We start from the raw sequence: 16,585 nt of genomic DNA, 5'->3' as shown, positions 1-16,585 counted from the left end.
TCTCTTCCAGGTCCTCCCCTCAGCGCTCAGAGCGATCTTCGTACTCCACCGCATATATGCGTTGCAAATTGCTTCATCTCCATGCGCTTTACCCGAGCGCCGGTGCGGCTCTTGGTCCCACACGGACACAGTGCTTAGCGTCATAATGAAACTGAATATCTCGGACTAGTCTCCTCAGCGGGCTGCAACGGCTTGGTGCGTACCATTTGGGACGAGTGACGTGTGTGCAAAAATTCATCTATTTGCATAATCTAGGTCATACGGGCGGCCGCACCGTCCACCCAGTGTGAGATGACTCGCCTGTGGGCGGTCGCTATCAGTGCACGTTGCTATCGGCACGAGTAGTGTCAAACCCTCAACCACATTTAGCGTCAGAAGAGGTCGGCACGTTGGTGCTGGGCCTCCGGTGCCTCATATCTGCGGCCCGCATACTTATGGAGAGCAGCGCCGTTGCCGCTTCAGCACACAGGAGAAGGAAATATAAATCAAGATGCTCGCTGGGATGCCCATACAACGGACCCCCTCCTACACACACCAGATGATGGACGCCTCCACGCTGAAGGTGCTACTCCTTTTGTCCGCTGCTATCCTATCGCACCGTGTCCACTCCCCGCCCACCCCGCCAGTGAAGCAAACATCCATCTCGAAGTTCGGCAAAGGTGATGAGATAGGCCCTTTGGTGCGGTGGATTCCGATCGTTGGCCAGGTGAGCACTATGCACGCCGTCATTTTCACCTTCATACCCAAGCTCATCGATTGATAGGTCGGCGTTTGGACGACCACGATGTGCGAGATCCTCGTTCTCGTCGCGAACCAACTTCCATCGTCTACCATCGCACGGTCTATCATGCCCTCTCTCTCGCCAACGGCTCATGAGCCCCGCCTCTCCTCTCTGTTCATCGCGGGATGGGTCATGACGGCACTCGGCGGCGGCCTCCGCTTCCTATGCTACCATCAACTTGGCCGACAGTTCACCTACTCGCTCACTATCGTTGAGGACCACAACCTCATCACCACCGGTCCCTATGCTATCGTCCGGCACCCCAGCTACATCGCGTGGATCACCTTCATCTCTGGTGTCCTCGTCACGCAACTGTGCCCGGGCTCTTGGTTCGCCGAGTGCGGCCCCTCTGGCTCGTTCTTTGGATGCGCTGCGATGGCCGTATGGGTGGTGTACAATTTGTACATTGTCGCCATGCTTCCGGCTAGAATGCGGCGGGAAGACGAGGCGCTGAAGAAGCAGTTTGGCGATAAGTGGGTGCAATGGTCGAGACACACGCCGTACAAACTCGTTCCAGGGATTTACTGATTGGTGAGTACTGCCGCCCGACGCGCAGACCTATAAATTGCTCACCCTGTCATGGCACAGGAACAGCTCACTTGGATTAGTTATGACGAGTACTGCTGCCGTACTCGGCGGCTGATATCAGTTAAAGTTAGTACTCTCTCCTCACCAGCGTGCTCGGCATGCGACTCCATGCTCATTGTGTGCCATCACTCCGTGCTAGATTCTACACATACGCGAATGTACTTGTCCTAGCATCAGACTTTTTTGCGTCCAGGTGCCACACGCAGTATGCCAGTGCTTGATTGTACTCGCCCCATCTCCTGGTCGATGCGAGACGCACTCAACCGGCCGCGGGATTCCGTCACACACGTTTCATGCAACACTCTTTGGCGCAATGCTGGTTCGGAGAATCGTCACTTCTGATGCGGCATTGCGCCCGCCCTCGGTCTCTAACTCAGTGGCTCTCAGGCCCTACTCCCCGAAACTTAACAAACCTACAATCTCGGATCCTTCGATACTTAGTGAGTTAGATATATGGTTTCATCTCCAGTGCGCTTGAGAGTTCACATGAGCGGTTGCGAGTAGACCAGGATATATACTTCATGCGGCCCTGACATCGCTCGGTAGCATACGTGAACACCAATCGGGTGTGTACTTGCCATGTAGCCATCAGGTACGTAATGTCAGAATCTGGAGAGGAGGCCTCGACTAGACTTATATGGCATTCAAACTGAACTTGAGTAGGTCTAACTCGCCCGGCATGCCGACGAGCCGTGTCTGGTGTCATTCATCCGCTGACGGAACTTTACTCATCGAAAAATTCACACACCAGTGCCGTCAACGCTGAAGATACAGGGGAATGGAGATTTAAGCCATGCGCACTCTGAAGAGACCCCAGGTCCCTCGATTCCTCTCTCACCCAGCCCAAGATGACAGACGCCATGACAGTGAAAGCACTACTTCTCCTTGCTGCTGCTATCATGTCGCACCGCGTACTCTCCCCGCCCACGCCGCCAGCTAAACCCGAATCCATGTCGCGGTTCGGTGAAGGCGACGCACTAAACAACATGGCGCGATGGGCTCCAATCATTGGCCAGGTGAGCACCGCGCACTCCGTCCTCTTTATTTTCCTATAATCAAACCTTTACACAGGTAGTTGTTTGGTCCCTCGCGGCATGCGAGATCCTCGTCCTCATGGCGGACAAAATCTCATCCACATTCGCCGCAGGGCTTATCCCCATCTTCTCGTCGTCTACGGCCCCCGATCTGCGCCTTTCTCCGCTCTTCATCGTTGGGTGGCTCTTATTTGCGTTGGGCGGAGGCCTCCGCCTCCTGTGCTACCGTCGCCTCGGCCGGCTGTTCACGTACCACCTGACCATCGCGGAAAACCACCATCTCGTCACCACCGGTCCCTACGCCATTGTCCGACACCCCAGCTACACCGCGTGGATCGCCTTCATGTCCGGGATCCTCCTCATGCAAGTGAGCCCAGGCTCCTGGTTCGCCGAGTGCGGACCTTCGGAATCGCTCGTCGGTCGCTCTGCGATGACCGCATGGGTTGTGTACAACCTGTGTATCTTCGCTTGGATCCCGGCTAGGATGAGGCGGGAAGATGAAGCGCTCAAGAGGCAGTTTGGCGATAAATGGCTGCAATGGTCGATGCACACGCGCTACAAGCTCGTCCCAGGCATCTATTAACTGGTTAGTTATGCCATCCGATGTGCACATTGATGAACTCACCCTGAAACTAGGACGGAGTACTTGTAGGACACTACTCTGAGTAGCTACAGTGTAACCGCTCCGTTTTCGGTGACTGGCGTCGAACTACTACCAGCTGTCTCCCTTTACCAACCTGTTCGGTCACCACGATCCTATGCTAACTTTGTATCACTACAACTTTCAATGCCAGACCCTATCGATATGCGAATATATGAGGTAATGCACTTTGTCTATACGTTATAACGTTTATGGGCTACACATGAACACCCTCTCCACCGCCCGACTAATGTACGGCCCTAACGCTCAAGTAGTCCCCCGATTCAACTCCGCATGCTTCATCCAACAGCGCAACACATCGCTGACGTTGAACGAAAGATCATGCAAACTATCACTCGTGAGTCATACCTCTACGGCAGTGGCAGCGCTTAGAATGCTCATGGGGACGGTGTTAGTGGATCAGGAGACGCCGCACACGCATTCGCCGGTATGCGTACGTAGGCGGACGTACAAGGTCGGCAGTGTGCTTGCCATACATATAAAGGTACGGAGCGTCACTTTTTATAGCGGAAACCCCGACCACATATGGCATTGAAAAAGCCTGAGTAGGTCTAAATCCGGTATCTTGACTGAACTATGTGCAGTGTTCCATATCTACCATCGGAACTCGTACGGAGACACGCCTACCGTCCGGTGCCGCCAACCATTTGGTGCGAGAGTATACAGATACAAGTTGAGGGAAGAAGGCACGCTCTGATGAGTCCCCCCCGCCCCTCTACTATCCTCTGCATACACACAAGATGACAGACTTTGCCGCCTCGACAGTGAAGGCAGTACTCCTCCTTACGGCTGCTATCATATCGCATCGCGTACACTCCCCGCCCACACCGCCAGCGAAACCAGCCACCATGTCGAAGTTCGGAACAGGTGACGAACTGGTCTCCTTGGTGCAATGGATCACCATCGTTAGCCCAGTGAGCACGATGCATGCCCTCCTGTCCGATTGACCGTAAACCCAACAATGTCCATACACAGGCGGTCGTCTGGTCGTTCACGACGTGCGAGATCCTCGTCCTCATGGTGAATGCAAAACCATCCGCGTTTATGGCAAGGTTTATTCCTATCTTCCCGCCCTCTACGGCCCCGGACCTATACATTTCCCCGCTCTTCATCGTCGGATGGTTCCTCCTGGTATTGGGCGGGGGCTTTCGCCTCTGGTGCTACCGTACACTCGGCCGTCTGTTCACATATCAACTGTCCTTCGAAGACGACCACTACCTCATCACCACCGGTCCTTACTCCATTGTCCGGCATCCGAGCTATATGGGGTGGACGATCTTCGCCGTCGGGCTGCTCACCATGCAACTGAGCCCAGGCTCTTGGTTCATGGAGTGCGGCCCTTCGGACTCAAACATCGGTTGCTTTGTGATGGCCGCGTGGGTTGTGTATAACGTGTATCTCTTCTCTTTCGTTCCGGGGAGAATGATACGCGAGGACCGGGCGCTCAAGAGGCAATTTGGCGACGAGTGGTTACAGTGGTCCAAGAAAACGCCTTACAAGTTGATTCCAGGGCAGGTGAGCGAGAAAAAATTCGACGTGTAAACGCATAGACTGAGTTTCCCGAGAGATAGCATGGCTCTGCACGCAACTAAGATTGAAGGTCACACCCGAACGGCGCCTTGGAGGCCAATGTGAATTTGCAAGGCGAGTGCTCTCGCTCCTCGCTAGCGTTCTCGGCGAAAGTGCTGACTGACCATCGTCCTCCATCAGGTACCGAAGGATTTATGAACCCTGAGCCCGATTTCTCCGGCGTAGAGGCCCTTCGGCCTTTACACCCAAAAACGTTGCGGTGAAACACAAATTGTACTTGTCGGTATGCACAATGCTCATATATAGCTCTCGTCCACAATGTTTGAATTTCGGGCTCCGATAATAGTATCGCGTCGCGACTGTCCTGGTCCGGACTAATCTCTCGCATTGGAGCCGTGCATCGCAAAGTTCTTGACTCTGCACGTCGCCAATCACGCTGGAACCTCCAGTCTGCCGGATACGAATCGCACCATGATAGTTGGCTGCCGTACGCCACAAAATAGCAGCACGGTATCACTACGGTATCACGCGCATTTAGCGAGAACTCGCACGCTGTCAATGTTGTACCTCACGCTACACGGTATGTCACCTTCTTAGGCTTCTATCATACCCGTGGCATGTAGTCAGTACACCGGAGAACTCATTCAGGCGGCGTTGCTAGATATGCACTTCATGCCATCCATTGCTCGAAGTGGAGGCGTATTAACATGGATGAAGGCAAGCTCAAGCAGCATGTCTGAAGATGCGCCATTTCACTATGACACAACCGGTCTCGCCTACATTGCACGCTCTCGACCGGGCTACCTCGCGTCGCGAATCCCGGTCACCCGACCGCGATATCGAGAAGCCGCAGCTTGACAGAAGAATGGATGCCGGAAGACGCCATGTAAAACCAGTACTTCAGCCTGGACTTGAAGTGAGATCCGTCGTCGTCTTCACCGCCGTCAAGCAAACACCCCAGTGAAGATGTCGACTCCCATTGTAGCCTTTGCGAAGATCCCGCTCCTGCTTGCGGCGATATGGGCGCACCGGGTCTCATACTCCTCGCCGACTCCGTTCGTAGCGAAGCCCAGCGAAAAAGAGGGGGATGTGTCAGGCTGCGTCCGGGTCGTGCGGCCGGTGTGGATGCGCCAGCTCTCCAAGGTACGCCTTCCCCGCTTCGCCGGGCCATAGATCGGGACCTCAGCTCAGAGCATCCACACAGACGGTGACGCGGATCGTCATCCTCGGCGAAGTCCTCGCCATCCTCGCCACACACGTCTCCACCCTCGCCTCGACGCACGCGCTCTCCGTGCTCGAGCTCGGCCCCCACTCGCCCACAGGCCACGGCGCAGAGCGCATCCGCATCACGCCCACCTTCGCCGCGGGCTGGCTGCTCGTCATGGCCGGGGCGCTCGTCCGCCTCGCCTGCTACCGCACGATGGGCAAGCACTTCACGTTTGAGATCACGATCCGCAAGGACCACCGCCTGGTCACGAGCGGCCCGTACGCGGTCGTGCGCCACCCGAGCTACACGGGGATGGCGATGGTCGCGCTCGGGACTGTTGTCGCATTCCTGGGGAGCGGGTCGTGGTTGAACGAGTGCGGGGCGTTCGGTACGACGCTCGGGAAGGCGTTCGCAGCGGCGTGGGTGGGGGATCTGCTGTACGTCCCGGCGGTGATGGTGTTCATGAGGGTGAAGACCGAGGATGGTCTTCTGAGGAAGGAGTTCGGGAAGGAGTGGGATGAATGGGCAAAGAAGACGCCGTATGCGTTGGTTCCTGGGATTTACTAGGTGGTGAGGATACAGCTTGCTTCGTAATAGAACGATGGCAACTCACAGCTTGATAGCCCGATATTTGAAGGGACTAGTTCAAAGGGGCCCGGGATTCAGGTTCACAGACGATCAACTGAAAGTGCGGCGATGCAGGCCCGATATTCCAGACAGTCGAGGGCACGCGTTGACCGAGGAGTACACAGCAAAGCAAAGCATCAGATTAGACCATGTGTATGTCGTACTTAGTATGTGAGTGCATATACCAAGAATTGGGATAGACAGAAGCTGTATATTACTTTTGTACTTTTGTGCAACGTCTCATCCACTGTCACGAAATTCCCGTTAGCTCCTTCGTTCTGCATGTCGATGCCGTAAAAGCGTACCATAAGCGCACCCCTAGTCGCTGTCGAGTATATATACGCTGCTCTTGATGTGCCCATTGGGGTCGGGCTCCATGAACCGGAGTTGGTCCTCGTTGAGGTGCGCGGTGCCCTTGCCTTGCCTCTTGCCCTTACGAGGGCGGACACGACGCTGGGCCGTGTCACTGGCTTGCCCGTCTGCGTCGCTGTTGGCATCTGCGCCGTCCTCTACGATCCGAACGCTCTTGGAGGGTGCCCTGCGCTTCCTAGTACGCCGCGGCGCCTCGCCTCCCTCCGCGGAAGGCTCAAGCTTCGGTTCGATGTCTCCAGCGCCTCCACCGGTAGGCAGAGCGCCGCGCGCCGGCCTTCCGCCGAAACGCTTCCACAATGCGTTTTCCTCCTCCGTGTCGCGCAGGGTGTCTTCTTTCTCGATCTCCCCATCCGCGAGTAGCTCGGCAGCGAGCGCGACTTCATCGATGTTGTCGGGGAGGAGGTCCTCTTCGCGCGGAGGCTCGCTGGAAGTCGCAAGGAGACTCGAAGACGGCCAGGGCATGTAGACAGAGGGGTCCAGCGGGTCTGGATGTTCGTCAATGCGGGTTCCGGAGCCGGAAGCAGGCGGATTTGGGTTGAAGAAGGGAGGGAAGATCATGCGCAAGGCGGAGAGAGGCTCCAGGGGGGTTCTGCTTGCCTCGATATCGCCAGAGGTCGCTTCCTCTTCCTCGACTTCGTCGTGTTCCGGGCTCTCGTCATCGCTGACTTCCAAGACTTCTTGCTTGTCGCGCTCTTCGTCCAAGCCTAGCTTGTTGAGTAAGCCTGCGAAGTGGGATCGCTTGTCGAGGGAGTCAGCGCCGAAGAGCGTAAGCGCGTGCTTCACGTGGATCGCGGAAACGTTCTGTAAACCGATCCCCATTAGGTTCGCGTTCTATCTATTCATCGCATAACCAGCACTGACCTGGTTCTCCCTTAGACGCCACGCTTTAGTCTGAAGCTTGGCAATACGCTCCTGCTCTCGCGAAGTGATCGCTCGAGACATTACCTCAGCGACGAATTGCGCAACGATGGCATAGAGGAGCTGGAAGGTCTCCACAGTGATCTGCGACGCAACCTCTGCTGGGATATCGTGTAGTTGATTGTACATCCTATGAGGAAATGTTAGCTGCAGCGACACGCAAGCGGCGAGAAGATTTACTGCATCAACTTGGAGATGGTTCGAAAGTGGAAGAGTCCGAGGCCTTCTTGGTACAGTCGCTGTGCGTCGATACCGATGTACGCGAATTGTATTTGCCGTTTGTATGGAAGCGTCCTACCAGACATGTGCGGATGACGATACTGAGAAGCGTCCGGCTCCACGAAAGGCTGTTCAGGCTCGTCAGGTAGGGGTTGGTTGTCGACGACCATCGGGGAGCTTGCAACGGTAGATGCATCCGTCTTACGAGGCAGCCGTTCTTTCGGCTTCCTACCGGGCTTCAATCGGGTGGTATTCTCGTCAGCTGTCCTGCCGGAGGCTTGCGCGCGCTTCCGACGCATGTACAGGCGTTTCTTAAAACGACGTCGGGAGACCGGGGACATTGAAGCTATATCCTCTTCAGCAGCGTCGCCGATGGAGCCATCATCTGCTAAGAATGCGGCCGAAGTGTCCAAGATGGAAGGTGGCAGAGGAACGGGGAGGGGCGCAGGATCAGTGATATGCGAGGCTGGTGGAAAGGGAGGAGTGGAAGGCTGGAGATGTGTAGATGGCGGTAGGCTACCCGGGTCGACCAGTGAATACGAAGCAGGCTCTGAGGAAGAGGCATATGACATAGCTGTGTCCGGACGAGATAGCTGTAGGAGTATAGGATCAATGAGCTCTTCGCCCGGAGCAAGAGGCGTTCCTCGCAGTCCGGTAGGCGAGCTGGGTAGTTTGGCCTCCAGAGTCTCTAGGCCTTCGTGCTGATATACAAGGTCCTCGGCATCTTCAGGTAGTTCTCCTACAGCGTATCCCTCTTCGTCTTCTCGTAACATTCGGTCCAGGGCGGACAAGCTACTGTGGTCGAGAGCGCCCCACGCGTCCTCCGCTTCCCACTGCGCCTTTGCTTCCGCGAACCAAGCGTTGAAGTCCTTCCGTCTCTGCCTCTCGCCCTCGCGGTCTCGATCGTTGGAGGCCGTACGTGCCTGCCCCTTCCGAGCGCGGATAGAGGCCTGGCGAGTGTGGACTTCCTTTTCTCGTTCCTTAGCCACCGCTTCCCGCTGAAGCGTGTCGGGGTCGACCAGTGCACCCGACATACGTTCCTCCAGCTGTAGCCACATGTCGGAGACTTCGACGGCGGCCGGAAGCTCTTGGCGTGGAAGCCTGGGATCGACAGGACGAGTTTCTGCACCGACATAGACGGTCGTGCGGGAGGCCTCGTGGGTAGCCTCTTCGAGTAGTGCGAGATAAACACATACGTCGGGCACGGTCTTCGTCTTCACCTCCTCGGCGATCAGGTCAGGCCTAAGGCGGGAGTGAATGGCAAGGCCGCGGAAGAAAGCATCCTTCTCCGCCGCCGACCAGCAAGCATTCGGAGGAAAGTAGGAGGCCGGAAGCGGCTCCGACCCATCCCTTCCAGCGAGGTGGGCGCGAAAATCGTCGAGATGTGTGTGGTAAAGCGCGAGATAGGCGGGGTCGGCTTCTACAGTTCCCTCGTCGTCGTCAGAGTTAGGCATGGATATGGAGGTGTGCAAGAGAGTCCGTCATCTCTCCGCGTCCCAGCGCGAATAGGGATGGGCAAGCGAGCCGACGGCGGAAGAGAACGACGCAGGGTCGAGCGAGGCGCTCGAGCGAGAACAGTAGACGTGAAGAGATGTGAAGGACTGTAGACGCCCATAATACACAGAGGCTAATTCGTAAGCGCTCAACGATTCTCGTTCTCCCATCCCTTCTCCGTGTCCGTGCAATTCGAGCAGACTCCTCCTCCATGGCTCGACGAACATCCGGAAGTGCACGCGGGGGCACCAAGGACAGGCATGGGCACTGTTATTCCCGACAAAGCAGGCCTAGAGAGGCTAGCTTGCCACATGGAGACTAAAACTGAAAAGACCTTTGCGGCGTGTGGCCTTTTGATCATATTGTCCTTTGACCGTAATCCGGCCACAAACAAAGGCCCTCGCCACTCAAGCTCTGCGTTGGTGATACGCATATAAATCCCGCGTGGCCTTCATACTGGACCCCCCACAGCTTGTCCCTGTAGATAACACTTGCGCCACCCACTTCGCCTTCATCACATCCTCCTCGGCGTTCGTCGCTCTCTGGCCAACCCTTCGCCAGCTTCCTCCCCAATTCTACTATCATGAGCTGCTTCTCACGCGTCATCGCACGACCTATTACCTTCATCTGGGAGGATGCACCCCTGCAGGCTGCACGGGACAGGATGGACACTCTGGCCGAAATATGGGAGACCCTGCCCAACGTGGTGGTAAACGGTCCGGGGCCGTACCGTCCTGCATACGGTGCATACTGGTCGGTGAGTAGCTCTGGTCTCTCAAAGTCGTCGCGGGGTGCCCACATCGCACCATGCACAGCATATGCGCCGCAGAGCGTACTACGCGGACACCCTCCCCACGTACGTTCCTCTCCCAAACCGGGAGAACGACCCAGTGGTTCCTACGACGCGTTCCCCGCGCCGCCGCGATGGCTTCGCTCGCACCGACAGCACGGGCTCGATGCCGTCGCTGATGAGTGACGACCCTGCCTTGGATTCGCCTCTATCCTGCTCTCCTGTGCTCTCCCCTCCGGGATCTCCTCCGCCCACGGGGTTCTCTGCCACGGCCTTCCTCGGCTCTCCCGGATACTTGGGCGGGTTCGCCGACGAGCAGGACGCCCGCCCCGACCTTATGAACATGCAGCTGAAATGGCGCGAGCACTTCGCGCGCATGGGCGACGAGTCCTGCTCCAGCAGCAGCAGCAACGACAGCGTGAAGAGCGACAGCGGCCCGCCCACCCCGGGGAACGTGTCCCCGCTCCAGCGCATCCCGCGCCAGGTCCCCGCCGCCGCCCCGACCCCGCGCGCCGCGTCGAAGACGTCGCGCCTCAGCCAGCGCGTGCGGACCCCGCCTGCGCTCAACACCCGCGCGCTCAAGGCGGAGACACTTCTGGCGAAGCTTCTTCGCGGGTCCTACGACGTCGAGGTGGGACACACCGATGGCTCCGCGCTCTCGGACGCGGAGTCGGGATTCGAGGGGGATGATGAAAGCGACGAGGGTTTGGCCGGCAAGGGCGCGGCCTACGAACAGAGCTATGGTGGCTATGCCCTGTGCGAGGCGCGGGTGGACCGCGACCAGCGCGACCCGTTGATGAAGAAGACGTATGCAGCCGTCGCTGCCGCTGCCTCGTGGGCTGACGACGTCGGTATCGTACGCGGGGAGGCGGCGATCGGAGCGGGCGTCGGTAGTGTCGAGGGGACGAAGGACTGGACGAGCATGTTTGAGCGACGGGGCCCATTGGTGGAGGTCGTCGACGTCTAAGGGTCAAGCATCAGAGCATGGATTGGTGCTTAGGCGAAAATGAGGACCCTGTAATTTTACCGTCATCTATGATGTCCGTGTACCGTCTGTATTATAGTCGTCAGCTATGCTTAATCTTTTTTTGCATCCCGGGAGCTATGAGCCGTGATTTGGGCATCCCTTCATGGCTGCAACATTGTACATGTCCCAGGGGTCCGACGTCGTGATACTTAGCATTCTTTCGAACCAATCATGTTGCGAATATGTTGGTACAATTCGTGAGAGAAAAGGGTTACATATTCAAGTTACATATCGCATCCTAACACTGCGAAGACGTCACCCGTGAAGCAGACATACCATGAAGACAGCAGAGAGCTTAGAGTCTCAACCAAATCATCGATTCTGTATCAACGCTGCCGGTGAATATGTTACAACTTGAATGTGCCTGAGGATGGCGGAAGACACTTACCTCGTCATCCGATCGTCCAGGCCACGATACTAGGCTGTGGGGATCCCCGGGCCCATGGACCGCGCTCACTGAGGAACGGTCATCTCCCCAATTCCGGAAGTCCCCCTGCGCCCGTCACGGATGGCTCCTTGACAGATTCGTCGCCGTTCGTTCTTCCTGACGTGTTTGAACAAGCCCAAGAAACGCTCGACCGCTTCCCATTGGGTCTCCATGTCTCCTCCGAGTCCTGGGCAAATACTGACCAGGTTCGGGAAGACCCGATCAAGGAAGGCTGCGACGTACTCGGGCACGAATATTGGGGAAGTGCCGACACCGAGAACCGATAGAACCGATGTGCTCGCCCGATCAGCGAGAGCTCCGTATATCTCCGCGTTTGAACTGTCCGCGCCGAAGTCCGCTTGGTTCTTCCAGCGTCTTGCGTCGAAGGCCAGCCCGAGTCTTTTCAGCTTGGGGCAATGCATAGCGAACAGTGGGAGCACGCGCGCGGTGGGAAAAACATCGTGGACGCATTCCGTGTCCCAATTCACGACTTCAAGGACCTTGATACGCGGCCAAGTCTTCGCCATATCGGCGCAGAACTCGTCGTCGAGCGCATATTCGCATCGCAATTCCACTCTGAGGGATTCCAACTTCTTGAAGTCTAGGAGAGGTCGTAGATAAGTCGGGAAAATGAGGTCTTCGCGCGCGTCGTCCGTGGTGTCCATCTCATAGATGGAAACAGTCTTCAAAACATCTGGCGAGCATTGCCTACGAATAGCGTGAACGAGATTTGGGATGAGATGGCTCCATGGCGGGACACCAATGAGCTGTAACCTGAGAGCCGTGGCGTGAGGAAGTATTGTCGTCTTGCAAAACGCGATGCAAGTGCGTAGCGAAGAGATGAACTCGACATTTTGTAGATCCAAAGATAGGTGAGTGGTAGGAGCTGGAGGCCACTCCGCATCATCTTGGAGACGCACAGTGATGGAGCGAAGTGTCTTCAACCGTACCAGGCCGAGCAGCGCAGCTGGGGTGATAGGACAAATCGGGGATACGAAAGACACCAAAGACGGGAAGCTGGGTGGGATTGTAGGGAAGAGCAATACAGGCTCGCTAGTGCGATCGCGACCTCCACGACAATAGCCAACGTGGAGTTCACGTAGGCCCGGGAACCGCTCCGCTATGATGTCCAGGCTCGACTGGAATTCGTCGGTGGTATACCCCAAACGGTGCTCAAGGCTCTCAAACACCATTCGGAAGGGGTTGGGTCCTACGCAGACGAGAAAGGATGGAATGCACTTGTCCGGAAGCTGGATGAGGTTCCAGTGCAACGTGCGAAGCTGGGGAAAGAGTGTTGTCGTCGGCCGCAGGCAGCACATCGACTCCCAAACAGCCGCATCCGCAGGCCGCGAGCGCAGGGGATTCTTCTCTTCGTCAAAGTGTCGTACGAGGGAGGCGTACTTCAGAGCGGCGGTCCAGTCCTTGGGTCTCAAGACACGCGTGAACTTCTATCCGCAAAGGGAATGGTGGGAGCTGATTTAGCTGAGCCGTTCCTCGACGGATGTCATAAAATTCCCGACTTACGAATGTGTCTCCTTCAATGGTCCAGGAGTCCGTCGGGAAGCATTGGAGGAGGGGAATGAGGCTTGGGAGGCTCCGCCAGAGCGCATGGATGGCTGGCTCGTGGAGCACTCCGGCGGTTCGTGCCATGACGGAGAGTGATGCCGGGTCGGTCCACTCGCAGATTTGCTCGATAACATCTGAGACGAGCTGCGTTGCATGCATAGTGAACAGGGAGGCACGGAGATAGGTGAGCTGATACTGGCTTGAGAGTCCACCGCCGAGCTGTGGGGGAGGAGAGTTGTGCGTGTGTCAGGTAAACCGAACCCGTTACCAGTCCAACTTTTATACACTACAGGCCGAAGCCACATTTCTCGTGCTGCAGCTGCAGCTGCGGCAGCGCCATGGGAAAGCAGGCCCTCGAGAGTTCCCGTCCCGCTGCGGTAACATGTCTGGGTAAGCGGCTAGATTCTATTCTCCAAAATAACTCAAAATACTACTCACTTTGCGGCCTGAGCGGTAATTGCAATGGGCTGACGCGAGTTCCCGCAATGCATACGCAACTCGTCTAGACTAGGGGCATAACTCAGAGATTGCTATCAGTCATATGCTAAGTATGTTCAAAGCCCTGGCGTGGTGAGCCAAGTGTCCTTCTTGAGCAGCGACGGCATACAGTGTATGATAGTCCATATCTGAATATAGAGTTCAAGCCAAACGGACGGATTCTACTTGTTTGATGGTGAGTGCGTAAGAAGATGCCTGCGAATGGCAAAATCTACTTACCGTACTAGCCCCCCTGTTAGTCCATCGTCCAAAGACCCATCGGTAGGCTCTGCCAGTGGGGCATGCTATGTCCGTGGACCGCGCTCACCAAGGAGCCACTACTTCCCCGCACGTCCTCCTTCCTCCAGTCGCGGACAGTTCCTGGCTGACCCGGAGTCGTTCGTCCTTCCTGACATGTTTGAACAGGGGTAGGAAACGCTTAACGGCTATCCATTGGTCCCGAACCGCCCTTTCTGTGACGACCTCGCCCAGGGCTGGGAATATCCGGTCAAGGAACGCTGCGACGTACTCGGGCACGGCTATGGGAGAGTTTCCGACAAGGAACCTCGACAGAGCCGACGTGCTCGCCTTATGAGCGAGAGCCCCGTACAATTCGATCTCCGCGTCCATATCGTCCGCGTCGAAGGCGGCTTTGGCCTCCCAGTGCCTAGCGTCGAAAACCAGCCCGAGCATTTCCAGCTTCGGGCAATGCGTGGCAAACGGCGGGAGTGCACGCACAGTAGGCAGTATTTCGTGAGTGCATACCGGGTAGCATCCGACCCACAGACGCTCGAGGCGCGGCCACGCCTTCGCCATGTCCGTGTAAATCTCGTCGTTGAGCGCATACCTGCACCTAAGTGCCACTATCACGACTTCTAGTTGCTTGAAGTCTAGGAGAGGTCGCAGGTGAGTCGGAAGGACGGGCCCTACACGTTCGTGATGATTCGTGTAGTGCTCAAGAACGACGTGCTTCAAGACATCGAGCGAACACTGATCGCGAATGGATTGGAGGAGTTCCGGTATGAGATAGGTTTGCGAGTCCAAGGGAGAAAGCCGTAGGCGGAGAGTTGTAATATGAGGAAGTGTCACCATTTTGCTGAACCCGATGTAGGCGCGCGACGTGGTGTGTATATCGATCTGTGATAGATGTGACAATATCGGAGTAGTGGTGTTTGAGGATGGTCTCTGGTCGGCGGATGGTAGTTGAGGATCGTCTAGAAGGCGCACATCGATAACCCGCAGCGTCTCCAGCCGCGTTAGGTTGAGCAGCGCGTCCAAGGTGATGGACATCTTCAGGGACGCGAAAGATACCAAAGGGGTGAGGGTGAATGGCAGCGTAGGCGGCAAAGACCCGCCGAGCTCTCGAGTGAGTACCTCGCTTCCGGAGCGTACGTGGCCCACGTCAAGCGCACGGAGCAACGGGAACCGCTCCGCCATGATGTCAAAAATCGCCTGGAGTACGTCGGGCGCGCTCCCCGCAATGGTAGCGAGGCCTCCTAGATCCACTCGCGTGAGGCCGGATCCGATACAGACTAGGAAGGATGGCAGGCATTTATCCGGAAGCTGGATATCTCCCCAACGCAACGAGCGCAGCTGGGGGAACAGGGTCGCCGTCGGCCGCAGACAGCACATTGTCTCCCAAACGGCCGCGTCCGCAGGCCTGGCGCAGAAGGCTGAATGCGTCGATGCAACAAAGTGTCGCACCAGCGGGCTATATTTGAGGACGGCGGTCCAGTCCTTAGGTCTCAAGACGCGGGAAAACTTCTGTGCTCCGTGCAGGCCAACTTAACAAAACCTTTGCTTGGAAGCTGTTATAAAGGACTTACGAATTCGTCTCCCTCGATGGTCCAGGAATCAGCTGGGAAGCACCGGAGGAGGGGAATCAGTCCAGGTAGTTCGTGCCAAAGCGCATGGATGGCCGGTTCGTGGAGTACCCGAGCGGTACGCGCCATGATTGAGAGTGATGCCGTGTCGACCAATTCGCAAATGTGGTCCAAAACATCGGTGATGAGCGGCATCGCATGCATGGTGGAGAGCCAAGACGTACGGTACCAGGAGAGTACGACGAGGGCGCCTGCTTGCTAACCGCCGTTTCCACATGTTGTCAGTGCGGCCGCAATGCTGTAGTAAGTTCGTACAATTATAGCACGAAGATGCTGCCGCACGCGCACACGGGAACGAGGTTCCAGAAGCAAGTCATATTTCGGAAGTCAGCGTGCAGGGACCGAAGGACGGGACGAGTACTTCACGTAACCCTGGGCAGTGTTCGGCGAGGATCCCCAGGCTTGCCCGGACTGTCTCGTCGTAGTAGGAAAAGTCTTGAAGTTCGAGGCGATCGAGATTTGTACCCGCGCAGATAAGGAAGGATGGGAGATACTTGTCCGGAAGGCGCACTACATCCCAGCGCAAGGAGCGTAACTGGGGAAAGAGGACGGCTGTCGGCCGTAGCCAGCACATCGTGTCCCAAACAGCGGCCTCCAGCTTGAGCTTGAAACCATAGGTAGGTCCCGTCGTGATAAAGCGGCGCACGTAGGCGGCGTACTTCAGGACCGCTGTCCAATCCTTCGGTGTCACGATGCGCGTGAGTTTCTGCCCGGCCCGAACGGCGATAGGAGTAAATTCATGTAGGCTGTTGCCCAAGAAAACGAGAAGACTCACGAATTTCGACCTCTGAATTATAGTCCAGGCATCCGCGGGGAAACAGTAAATCAGGGGTTCGAGACTGGGGAGATCGCGCCAGAGGACACGAATGGCCGATTCATGAAACGCCCGCGTGGTGCGGGCCATCATAACGAGTGATCCTGGCTCGGCATGCTCGCAAATGTGTTCGAGGATGTCCACGATATGCAGATTTGGTCGCCCCATGT

The 16,585-nt window shown here is 56.7% G+C and overlaps 8 protein-coding genes across 8 annotated transcripts; 5 read left to right on the top strand and 3 right to left on the bottom strand.

Annotated features, from left to right (window-relative positions):
• Window positions 1–784: 784 nt before the first annotated feature.
• On the top strand, window positions 785–1,309 carry TRAVEDRAFT_19788 (uncharacterized protein; the record flags this gene model as incomplete). Its single annotated transcript, XM_008038968.1, has 1 exon — window positions 785–1,309. The coding sequence occupies one exon, from the start codon at window positions 785–787 to the stop codon at window positions 1,307–1,309; it is 525 nt and encodes a 174-aa protein (XP_008037159.1).
• A 920-nt stretch (window positions 1,310–2,229) lies between these two features.
• On the top strand, window positions 2,230–2,986 carry TRAVEDRAFT_19787 (uncharacterized protein; the record flags this gene model as incomplete). Its single annotated transcript, XM_008038967.1, has 2 exons — window positions 2,230–2,385; window positions 2,441–2,986. 2 exons carry the CDS (start codon window positions 2,230–2,232, stop codon window positions 2,984–2,986), a joined length of 702 nt encoding a protein of 233 aa, XP_008037158.1.
• A 507-nt stretch (window positions 2,987–3,493) lies between these two features.
• Window positions 3,494–4,606, top strand: TRAVEDRAFT_36773 (uncharacterized protein; the record flags this gene model as incomplete). Its single annotated transcript, XM_008039091.1, has 3 exons — window positions 3,494–3,497; window positions 3,812–3,978; window positions 4,040–4,606. 3 exons carry the CDS (start codon window positions 3,494–3,496, stop codon window positions 4,604–4,606), a joined length of 738 nt encoding a protein of 245 aa, XP_008037282.1.
• A 1,318-nt stretch (window positions 4,607–5,924) lies between these two features.
• TRAVEDRAFT_94252 (uncharacterized protein) lies at window positions 5,925–6,368 on the top strand (the record flags this gene model as incomplete). The annotated part of the gene is made up of 1 exon (XM_008039536.2): window positions 5,925–6,368. A coding segment is annotated over one exon (444 nt), but the record flags the coding sequence as incomplete, so codon positions are not given.
• Window positions 6,369–6,575: 207 nt separating this feature from the next.
• On the bottom strand, window positions 6,576–9,391 carry TRAVEDRAFT_71439 (uncharacterized protein; the record flags this gene model as incomplete). Its single annotated transcript, XM_008039535.1, has 4 exons — window positions 6,576–6,675; window positions 6,734–7,601; window positions 7,662–7,848; window positions 7,899–9,391. The coding sequence occupies 3 exons, from the start codon at window positions 9,389–9,391 to the stop codon at window positions 6,747–6,749; spliced, it is 2,535 nt and encodes an 844-aa protein (XP_008037726.1). The 3' UTR covers window positions 6,576–6,675; window positions 6,734–6,746.
• Window positions 9,392–10,014: 623 nt separating this feature from the next.
• TRAVEDRAFT_71438 (uncharacterized protein) lies at window positions 10,015–11,237 on the top strand (the record flags this gene model as incomplete). Its single annotated transcript, XM_008039534.1, has 2 exons — window positions 10,015–10,188; window positions 10,247–11,237. The coding sequence occupies 2 exons, from the start codon at window positions 10,015–10,017 to the stop codon at window positions 11,186–11,188; spliced, it is 1,116 nt and encodes a 371-aa protein (XP_008037725.1). The 3' UTR covers window positions 11,189–11,237.
• Window positions 11,238–11,701: 464 nt separating this feature from the next.
• TRAVEDRAFT_46633 (uncharacterized protein) lies at window positions 11,702–15,745 on the bottom strand (the record flags this gene model as incomplete). Its single annotated transcript, XM_008039182.1, has 4 exons — window positions 11,702–13,123; window positions 13,200–13,460; window positions 14,109–15,482; window positions 15,545–15,745. 4 exons carry the CDS (start codon window positions 15,743–15,745, stop codon window positions 11,702–11,704), a joined length of 3,258 nt encoding a protein of 1,085 aa, XP_008037373.1.
• Window positions 15,746–15,914: 169 nt separating this feature from the next.
• On the bottom strand, window positions 15,915–16,583 carry TRAVEDRAFT_46632 (uncharacterized protein; the record flags this gene model as incomplete). Its single annotated transcript, XM_008039181.1, has 1 exon — window positions 15,915–16,583. The coding sequence occupies one exon, from the start codon at window positions 16,581–16,583 to the stop codon at window positions 15,915–15,917; it is 669 nt and encodes a 222-aa protein (XP_008037372.1).
• Between the last annotated feature and the right edge of the window lie 2 nt (window positions 16,584–16,585).

This window comes from Trametes versicolor, assembly GCF_000271585.1.
Source record: "Trametes versicolor FP-101664 SS1 unplaced genomic scaffold TRAVEscaffold_5, whole genome shotgun sequence".
In the NCBI taxonomy this organism is placed as follows: domain Eukaryota; kingdom Fungi; phylum Basidiomycota; class Agaricomycetes; order Polyporales; family Polyporaceae; genus Trametes; species Trametes versicolor.
The sequence above is the reverse complement of the archived record's forward strand: the minus strand, read 5'-3'. Positions and strand labels throughout refer to the sequence as shown.